The sequence below is a fragment of the Electrophorus electricus genome, chromosome 26, assembly GCF_041902795.1.
Source record: "Electrophorus electricus isolate QZ-2024a chromosome 26, ASM4190279v1, whole genome shotgun sequence".
Taxonomy (NCBI): Eukaryota; Metazoa; Chordata; class Actinopteri; order Gymnotiformes; family Gymnotidae; genus Electrophorus; species Electrophorus electricus.
Window position 1 is genome coordinate 7,737,229 of NC_137522.1, and position 10,455 is coordinate 7,747,683.

Sequence of the window (10,455 nt, forward strand, 5' to 3'; positions counted from 1 at the left end):
TTGGATATTACCTATGTACAAGATTAGTCATAATCTATGTCCAGGATTACATCCAAGATCAGGCATAATCTACGTCCAAGGTTCAGACCCAAATAAACAAGGATCAAGATGGGTGCTAAAAGGTCCTTAATTCACACATAATAAACTACCACTACTGCATGAATTTATGTCATAATTCCTATATACACAAACGTAACAATATCATAAATGTCAACAGAACATAAAACATAAAATTCACTTTTAACACATTCAGTATCTACACATGAAATGAAGACCTTCATTTCTATGCAGGTCACGAGGGACAAACATTGACAGCAACATGCTTTTCACAGCCAAGTATAAAACCAGCGGTGCCATCAGCCTGGTGCATGTGAAGTCATTTTTTCCCACTGGATACAGAAATAGACTCGGAGGCTGGAATGCATGCTATGGAAATAGAGATTTAGGCCAAGTGATACTAATTATCCTCTATGGGTCAACAAAGTCCCAAGGAAAACGTTAATGGCATTAAGTGCATTTTTGGAGAAAAGGATGTTTGCCAGGAAAATGTATTTATTTTATGTCTTGATTGAGAAGGCATTGTGTCTGGCTGGAATTCTTTGACTAATAACCACTGCTATCATATCCTCGTTTTTAGCCTCGGACTGCTGAATCTTAAAAGTGTGTTATTTTTGTGTTTGTGGAATGCTGCAGACTAAGCAGTATTTTCCACTGAACATATAGTGCATATATGTGGATTCTTGTGGTCCATATATTTTAGATGCATGAATTCACTATATCTGTTAGTGGATGAAACCTTCTGCTGTTGTTTAAACTGAAGAACTGTAAACAAACCTTTGCTTGCTTTGATAACGGATTCATGTTGTCATGCATTCCTGGGTTTTATACTCAGAGCTGTGTTTATAAATTGGAAACCCATAAAATTGGCTTCCGTGAGAAGCCTGATCTCTACCAGGAGTCTGGTCTTCATAAGTCACACTAACTCATATTACAATAACAAAGAAAAAAAAAAAGCACTGCGTAAAATGAAAGTGACTTCTCTAACTCTTTGATTTCTGTTACAGTACAATGCAACCCAAATTCACCAGAGAGAGCTAGGAGAACTCTTTCGGTTCGAAACTTGGGCTCTGCACTGGTGTCTTTACACGTTAACACTGAGAGAGATAGTCGATAACGCACAGTCGCATCTGAAGGAAAAATCAGTCTAAAGGTCCTGTGAGATGAGGTGAACGAAATGAGATGAAGCAAAAAAAAAAAAAAAAGACCAAGCAAATAACACTCTTCTGCTCCTAAACTCTGCCATTTTTAACATCCCCAAAGGCTCCCCATACATCAAAGAGAAAGACATCAGGGAAGGCAAAGTCCCCCAGCACTGAGTCCAGAGCCTCAGCGAAGTCATCAGGGTTGGTCTTGTCTTTCCCTGCCTCCACTATGGTGGTCGCTGTGGGACACGCAAAGCATGAGTTTGATCATTCAGCTATGCAAAAACATTTTTATACAGCTGTAGAGGAAAATGTGGAGCTACAGCGGAACTGTGTGATGTTTCAACCCACTGCTAAGCTGGAGAGAACAGGCACACTAACGTCATGCTACAGTGTTTGCGCGATGCGTTAGCATCAAGAGGTTCGTTCATGTCAGGCTCCTTATTCTTGGAACATATCAGATATGCAAACTGATACATGACATTCTCAAGAAGATATTATGTGTGTGTGTGTGTGTCTATATATATATATATATATATATATATATAGATAGATAGATAGATAGATAGATAGATAGATAGATAGATAGATAGATAGATAGATAGATAGATAGATAGATAGATAGATAGATGGACAGATAGATAGATAAACATCACTAATGTGGGTATATTCCTCTAACCTAATAGAGGCTCTTTAAAACCAGTGATAATGGGGAAGCAACTTTGAGCTTCAGTGGGAAACAACTTTTAGGTTCAAGTCCTCAGATACTGGCACGTGTAGTTGGCCTGTTGCTGATGAAAAGTATGTGAAACAGGCTCTGAATTCATGGGAAGCGTAGAAAGGTTAGCCGTGACTGAGGCTAGCATCTCACTCTCATCAAGGGCTTTTATGGTGCTGTTCATCCTAAACTGCGTCTCACCGAGTTCTGGGTCTCGTATGCCCATGTAGCTCTCCAGGAGATCGTCAACCTTCTTCGTGGCCTTCTCCTCGAACTCGCTGGGCTGCCGGTGGCACGCGTTGGGATAAGAGACGGATGTAACGCGTCAGGCTGAGCAAGGCCATAAGGCACTGAGAAACTGGTTTCAGGCCACCGCGGTTGTATGTTGTGGCCCGGTCATCGAACCCCTTCAGACCCATGAACTCACCACTTCCTGGACGGTCGCCGTTCCTTTGGAGCGCAGACGCAGCGTCTCTTTCCCGCTGACCATCTTGCCCTCGCTGGCCTTGGGGGCCCGCGTCCGTTGGCCGATCATGTCTCCAAGGACACAAACAAACAGTCTGAGGCTAAAGGGTTATGCATCGGGCAGCTCTAACCTGAGTGAGCTCTAGCCTCAGCAACCCAAACACAGGAATGGGGATGAATTCATCAAATTGAGATAAATTCAACTGGGCTATCAGTGCCCACCCTGTAAACACGCCCGGCAAATCTACAAATTCCTGTTTGTGTAAGGTTTCTATTTACAGCATTTAGCGAAGCTTGGTGTACAGAGTGACTTGCTTTGTGCTTTGTAATCCATATGCTAGCCCATTAGGCCTGAGTCACAACTCTGTTCGCATATGTCTCATTTCTGTGGAAACAATGTCCTCCTCTGAGGGCCAAGGGCTCTGAAGCAGATATAATTAAGCCCAGCCCTTTTCAAAACAGCTGTAACACAGCAAACACTGTTTCTGCCCAGCCTTTTCTCACGACACAAACCTTTGCTCTGTTTCGTGAAGTATGAGCTCAAGGTCTGTGCTGAAAGGATGCTTTGAGATTTTACCGGTAGCTGTTCCTGGTACAAGTAATTGCACCAGTGGGCGAAAACCTGCCGGGTAGGCACACCGTGTCCTGAAGTCGCCCAGCGGATCCCACTGTAAATGAGCGGAAACGTTTTACCTTGGACGCCAGACGGATAAAGACTGCCACTGCAGCAGTTACGTTTCCTGTCAGGGTGATGCTATCACAGAATTCCCGTGTTTGAAAAGCTCCTGCAAGCCACTCCTGTCGGCTTAGTTTAGCCTTTCATTCATGCCAATACCTTCACGCAGCAGTGGGAAAGGCACTGCCATACAGCTGCTGTGTCTTCTATGTATACTGTAATTACAAGCATTATGAATAGTCTGTTTAAACACGTCTCTGTACCACTGCAGGTAGCAGTGGATCCGCTGTATCCAGTCAGCAAGATACAACAATAAAATACTCAATAAAACACCAGTCGAGTAAGTAGACGGTATAGTAGCTATTTTTCCCCGACTGGTTTTGATGCACTTTCTTTCCCCACTGCACGCCTTGCTCGGGACATTCAGTGTGCACTGGGGAGTGTAATGACTCGCGTTTTTGCTCATGAGAGGTAATCCATCATTTTCAAACATCCAATTAGCTAACGCTATAATGATAATCAAGGCCTTTCAATTATAAACAACAATAATTTGCTGTCAGAGAGAGAGAGAGAGAGAGAGACGGGCGCGCTCGTTTTCGGCGCATGCATATGAACGCTAATTCTCCACGTGCCTGGCTCTCCCAACTATGGCCGAATGACTCCGCAATAGGAGAAGAAAGAAGAGCTCATACACCCCGGTGAAATGATTGCTTTCTACCTTGGAAATTGGGAACGGACACTCCATTACCATTATTATCGACTGTTTAAACACTTTATGTCGTGCCTGGAACTGAAGCAAGGTACAATTACAGGCAAACACATTTGTCTTGTTCCTCAGTACGCGGGTCCCTTTTTAAAGACGACGCGGATAACGCGTGAAGTAAAGCTCGGGTTTCCAAATTATGGTCCTGAGTTTTAATATGTACGTTTGCGCAACCAGCAGTATGTCTGTGTGTCAGCGGTTGTGTATGGTTATTAATGTTTCTAAGTGTCGTCTCTGCGGTTCTAACGGTTACTGTGCTGAATCGATTAGGGACTTGGGGCCTCAGCTTGTTAGCTAATTATCAACCTGCCTATTAGCAAGTACGTTGTTGGGAAACACTATAGCTGTGTTCCGCATCTGAAAGGATAAAAGTATCTTTTTCCCTGACTATAAATAGCACATTATTATGATATTTTAGACATTTAACTCTCAAATAGGGCTACAGCAGTGTAGTAATAGTGGTTACGCTGATTTTGTTGGAGAATCAGTGGTATCTACACAACAGTCCTACCTACACAAAGGGTCCGGACTCTAATCAGTGTTTGGTTCCAGTAGATGTAAACAGGGACTTTCCCATTACTATTCCTCTACCAGTACACTGTATGGGAAATTTCTCCTTATGAACTAGCAGACACTCATTTCCTACTATAGTTATAGTACTGCAGGCTATTCTGTAAACGTCTGGCTCTGTGTGTGTGTGGGGGGGGGGGGGGGGGGGTGTTTAAGAAGGGTTGTCAGATCTTTTCTGATAAGGCACAAAGATTTTTTTTCTTTTCTTTTTTTTCCCCCCCAGAACATTTTTATTGCATCACTGTGGGCCATTAGGGAGGCGAGCCTGAGTTTAGGTCTATAGAACAGCTATCAATTCTGGACGAGGCCCTTCATCAGCTGTACAAACAAAGCCTTAATCTATTCCACTTACTCCCTGGAATTGTCATCATACTGTGTGTGTGTGTGTGTGTGTGTGTGTGTGTGTCTCTCTCTCTCTCTCTCTCTCTCTCTCTCTCTCTCTCTCTCTCTCTCTCTCGCTCTCTCTCTCTCTCTCTCTCTCTCTCTATATATATATATATATATATATATATATATATATATATATATATATATATATATATATATATATAGGGCTAACTCTCAAATAGGGCTAACTCTCAAATAGGGCTATATATATATATATATATATATATATATATATATAGCCCTATTTGAGAGTTAGCCCTATTTGAGAGTTAAATGTCTAAAATTTCATAATAATGTGCTATTTATAGTCAGGGAAAAAGATACTTTTATCCTTTCAGATGGGGAACACAGCTATAGTGTTTCCCAACAACGTACTTGCTAATAGGCAGGTTGATAATTAGCTAACAAGCTGAGGCCCCAAGTATGTGTGTGTGTGTGTGTGTGTGTATATATATATATATATATATATATATATATATATATATATATATATATAAAACTTGCTATATATAATTTGTGTGTGGATCATAAAATGGAGGATTGTGTTGTTACTGGGTCTGGCCACACGGTGGTGCTGTGTCTGCATTGATTTACTCGTGCAAGTCCCTAGAAGAATGTTGTCAATAGCAAGATAGGTGGTTTCGTATTTTGTGAAGTGCAATGAAAAGCTCAAAGACTTAGAGGCTTAGCGCGCCAACCCTCAGGGTGTATTATAAAACCAACGGAAGCCTGAGGTCTGATATAGGACTATATGTCAATAACAGAGAAGAAGCTATAAGGTCACACTATACCTTACCCTGATAACAAAGTTATCCTTTACTAACGTGCTCCAAATCCTGTGGATACTCGGGTTTTAGGCAAACTTTACATTAATATGGAGAAACAAAGCCTATAGTTAAATAAAACTAAAATAATACATTATACTAAACCATAAAAATTATATATATATATATATATATATATATAAAATTATAATTGACAATCAAATCTCAGTTAAAAAAAAATCCTCTGAAAACAAACAGAAACTAAACTAAAATTTAAAATGGGAAAAAAAAGTTAAAAACACATCACTGAATGATGATAATTAGGAGACTTAGGCTGACTTACAGGTGTATTCACTAGTAAAAGCACCTGCTATTGATCAGGACTCACCAAAGGCTTTTTTGGGTTCAACTAGGCGGAGAGTGAAGGGTTCTCCTCTCGCCTGCTCCTTCAGCATCTTGGCAACTTCATAATGGCGACATCCAACTATGCTTTGATCATTGATGGCCTCAATATGGTCACCCACACACACTGTCTTTAGCCGGTCGATGGTGCTGCCTTCTTTTATTCGCTATAAATCAACAAGACAAAGCTCTTTTTAAAAAAAAATCCAAATCCAGGAATTAAAAGTAGTATTGAAATTAAGAGTAATTTAGATCATGAAGTAATTAAGGTATGGCTGTGTAAAATGCTGCAGTACTTGTTTTAAACACCACATCAGAGAAACGATTTTGTTTGATGCAATATTTGTGTGTGTGTGTGTGTGTGTGTGAGTGTGTGTGTGTCATCAGTGGTAACTACTTTAATGAAAGCGTATCCAGCGCCATTATCGGTGATGGTCAGGCCGAGGGCGTCTTCCGTCTTAGTGACCTCGACCTCCTTGGTCTCCCCTCTCACGTGTGCAAATATGAAGTCCTCCAAGCCAATCTGCCCCCCCAGGAGCTTCTGCATGTCCACTTTGTGGGAGTTCAGAGTGCAGAAGAGGATCTGGGGAAACAGGGTGGGAAAACTGGCACACTATCCGATACGTCTATGGACGCGCCGGATCTGGATAGCCACATGCATGAGTCAGGTTGAAAACAGATACGGAATTCCTTGCAGCTATTTTCCATGGAAATTACACTTATATGGACTGTGTGTGCCTTACACCTACTACTCATTTCTAAAAGGCTACTTAGAGGTTTATGGTTGTATTATTAATCTTGTTGGTAATTTGGGTGTAAACAATAAATGATAAACGATAATAAATACAAAAAGATATTTGAGTTTCTCACAAACTTAAATTTTTCTATTCTTCGTTGTTTTCTCTTGTTTGTTTTGCATTTTAATCTGGTGTTTTAGTCTGGTGTTCTCTTTCTAGACTTATTGATTCTGACATAACCAGGAGCAGCGGGAGCTGGAGAGGCCGACTTCCCTTGGCTGTAACCTTAACTAAGGGGATGGTTAAATGTACTGTAGATAAGGGAGCATTTCAAGGCCAAACCTTTACCCTGAGAGTTTTATTGTGATTGTGTAACAGCGACATATTTATTACATTATAATGGAAATAGGTCTACATTTGCTGAGCAAGGAATCATATGGGTCTGATTCCCAATAGTAGATGGACTGTTACATTTATGCAATTATACAGAGTAATAGATTGCATAAATTAACTGATAATCTACATTATGTAAAAATATGTAAACTTGCTACGTTTATCTTGTTACTGAGCCTGTGTTGCCATATGCCCATTATAAATCATATCCTTTTTATTTATAAGCACCTTTCAAGATACTCAAGAGAATGTGAAACAAAAATTAAGCAAAAGTAAAAATACACAACAAAATAAGGATCCACATCAAATTAATAAAACCAATAAGTAAAATGATAAATAACTTTTCAAAAATGGAATCCCCACAACGCCTGATCTCGGCTTTCTGTTCATGACCTGCTCATACAGGCGTCCGTTTCCCACTGCAGCCTACCTCGGAGGGAGAAATGCTGAAGACCTCCGCGATCTTGCCGTAGAGTTCCTTGACGTTGGTGAAGCTGTGGATGCGGCCTGTGGGGCTTCCGTGAGCCAGCTGGGTGTGGAACACTAGCCTGGGCCGGGCAGGGGGGGGTGGCGAGCCATGCGGCGGGGGTTGAGGTGGCAGCGGTGGGGCTGAGGGTGCTGCCCCACCCCCCTCCTCTCCCGCCGAGTTCCTGGAGTCCTGCATCTGTGGGCTCATGGTCTCTCCGTTCTGCATGGGTCCGGGCTCACGCTTCTTTCTCCTGGCCTCCTTCTGAATGCTGGACGGCCCGCACGCATATAGCCACCCCGGGCCAGCTCCAGCGGGCTGAATTAGTGATGAGCGTAACCAGGCAATGGGAGGACAGGTGAGCACCGTTGGCTTGGCTCAGGGGAAACACGACACCGCTCTAGCCGGGGATCTTGTTAGTGACATCGGAGAGCATGGCAGAGAGACAAGCCCGACGTGCCAGCGTCTGGAGAAGAACAGAGCCAATATGGTCGTGAGGCCCATCTGGCGGGAGAGGAGATCCTCACACACGTGAGACTCTTCGCTTTGGGGAAAAAGCATAAACAGGGCAGGAGTTGAAGGTGAAATGAGGACAAATCTATTGGGCTTGCGCACGTAGAAATGCTCCTGTCAGGATGCCAATTTCGGTTGATTTCATCCTTTCCAAAATAAAAGTGTTTATCTGATAAACCGATGTTGGCTGATACATTTATAAAGATATTTTTTTCAAATTAGTTTCATTTAATTCAGCTATGAACTGAATTTATCTCTTGGCTTGACATGGAATAGGTGGTATAAAGTCCAGCCCTAGTGGATTTGTGGGGATATTGGCTAATAATCTTGTCTCTCTTTCTGCCGAGGTACACCTACCCCTGGTGTCATGGTATTACTGAGCCTCAACCCGTCTCAGCTGCCATGGCTACTCCCACCACCCCCTGATGTCCCCTGATGTCCCCTGCTGTAGCCCACCACATCTCCACCCCAGCCAACTACTCTCCGTTGCCCTTAATGGACGTTCTCTTGCAGGATGGGTTTCAGACACATGCACACTATCGGGACAGGACTAGGACCTCAAGAAAGTTGGACTAGTTGTTAATGGCTTATTTTTTCTTTTTTTTTGTAATTTCTTTTAAAATTGTTATTATTGTAGTGTCCGTTGTCAGCCAGAGGAGGATGCCCCCCCCCCCTTGAGTTTTGGTTCCTCTCAAGGTTTCTTCCTCGTGCTCTAGGGAGTTTTTCCTTGCCACTGTCACCCTAGGCTTGCTCACTGGGGGCTTGGACTTGGACATTTGTAAAGCTGCTTTGTGCCAACATCTGTTGTGAAAAGCGCTATATAAATACATTTTGATTTGATTTGATTGGCCCATCTTAAATTAATTCAATGATGATTGATTGGTGTAGAGCTCTATACACTGTTATTCAACTGGCAGCCACTTCAGCATTTGCACATATGCCTGGAAAGCTTTCAAAATGTGGATGCCATTTCAGTGATTCCCTTAAGCTTCCAACATTTGTTGAATATGTCCAGCTGCTCTCATATTTTGCCCTGTGGGCATAGTTAGGTGGAGTATTAGTTAACATATATAGAACATACATAATATATAATATTGCATAACATATATAATATTGCATCTAGTATGTAAATGCATGATATCTCCTTTAGAAAATACTAACCTATTTTAAAACAAGCTCAATATTTTCAATTACATTTCATTTAGTTTTTACTTCCAAATTCTTGTTTTGGATTTTTTTGTTGTTGTTGTATTTTTACCTTTATCCCTTATGTATTAAACAACCTCAAGTTATGATCCTCATTATCTCAAAGACTTTCCAGGTCAAGGTGTGTTAGATCAAGGCAAAGCTATCAGCAAAGTGAGCTTGATAATAAGAGAAAACCATGAAAAAGACCCTTTATCAGGTTTGGAAGCCTTGAAACACAGCTGTAAAGGACATCTTGTTGCAATAAATGGCTGTTGTTACTGTCATATATAACTTGACTATCACCTTTAACCACAATTCTGTTTAATTTGCCCACTGGAAATGACAGGACTATAATTTTATAAACGTGAACATGGTTATTTTTTCGGAAAACTATTCCAAGAAAGAAAGAAAGAAAAATCTGCTCTGAGTACCTGTTGTCTGTAACAACCTTTTTTTCTAAACTAATGTTACAAATGCACTGTACAAATGTAAATGTAAATAATAACTAGACCCAGGACAAAATTAACCCAGGTGCATGTTGATAATAAGAGAAAACCATGAAAAATACCCTTTATCATGTTTGGAAGCCTTAAAATACACCTGCAAAGGACATCTTCTTGCAATAAAAGGCTGCTGTTGCTGTCATATATAACTTAACTATCACCTTTTACCACAATTCTGTTTAATTTGTTCATTGGAAATGACAGGACTATAAGCAAAGATGATATAGGTTTAACTCACCCTGTCTATAGACCTACCTTATAGATATAAACATTAGAGCTATTCTTTAAGAAAACTATTCTAAATAAGAAAAAGAAATTGTCCTGAGTACCTGTTGTCTGTAACAACACTTTTTTTTTGGTAATGTTACAAATGCAATGTACAAATGTAAATGTAAATAATAATTAGACCTAGGACAAAATTAGCCGAGATGCATGTTAGCGTCCGGGGAACACTAACGAGCTAAACCTGCCCAGAAAATGAGAAAGAAAATCATCTCTTTCTCATGCTACCAGCAGTCCTTATTCTGACACGGCCAGTGCTGGTGATCATTTATTTACTTACTTATTCAAGTTTCAAGTTTTTTATTATTGCAAGGAAGCAGCATTATAAACTAAGGAGTATGTTGGAGATCTTGGGCCAGTCCACAGAGCTGGGGCTGGCATTGGTTTGCTTACAGTGCCACCTCTCTTTGTCCTTTCTGGCTGTCC

At 41.2% G+C, this 10,455-nt stretch overlaps 1 protein-coding gene across 1 annotated transcript; it reads right to left on the reverse strand.

Moving 5' to 3' along the window:
• Positions 1-1,211: 1,211 nt before the first annotated feature.
• Positions 1,212-9,867, reverse strand: gipc3 (GIPC PDZ domain containing family, member 3). Its single transcript, XM_027032348.3, has 6 exons — positions 7,508-9,867; positions 6,345-6,530; positions 5,934-6,114; positions 2,348-2,457; positions 2,122-2,203; positions 1,212-1,441 (listed from the first exon to the last, which is right to left on the reverse strand). Exons 1-6 carry the CDS (start codon positions 7,769-7,771, stop codon positions 1,290-1,292), a joined length of 975 nt encoding a protein of 324 aa, XP_026888149.2. The 5' UTR covers positions 7,772-9,867; the 3' UTR covers positions 1,212-1,289.
• Between the last annotated feature and the right edge of the window lie 588 nt (positions 9,868-10,455).

What these genes read in the sequence shown, in the direction of transcription:
- gipc3 (XM_027032348.3), bottom strand. Translation starts at nt 7,771, where the DNA reads ATGCAGAACGGAGAGACCATGAGCCCACAGATGCAGGACTCCAGGAAC. An exon ending in CGGCGACCGTCCAGGAAGTG is followed by an intron (nt 2,204 to 2,347) that starts GTGAGTTCATGG and finishes TGCCACCGGCAG; the next exon opens with CCCAGCGAGTTCGAGGAGAA. An exon ending in CATACGAGACCCAGAACTCG is followed by an intron (nt 1,442 to 2,121) that starts GTGAGACGCAGT and finishes CGTGTCCCACAG; the next exon opens with CGACCACCATAGTGGAGGCA.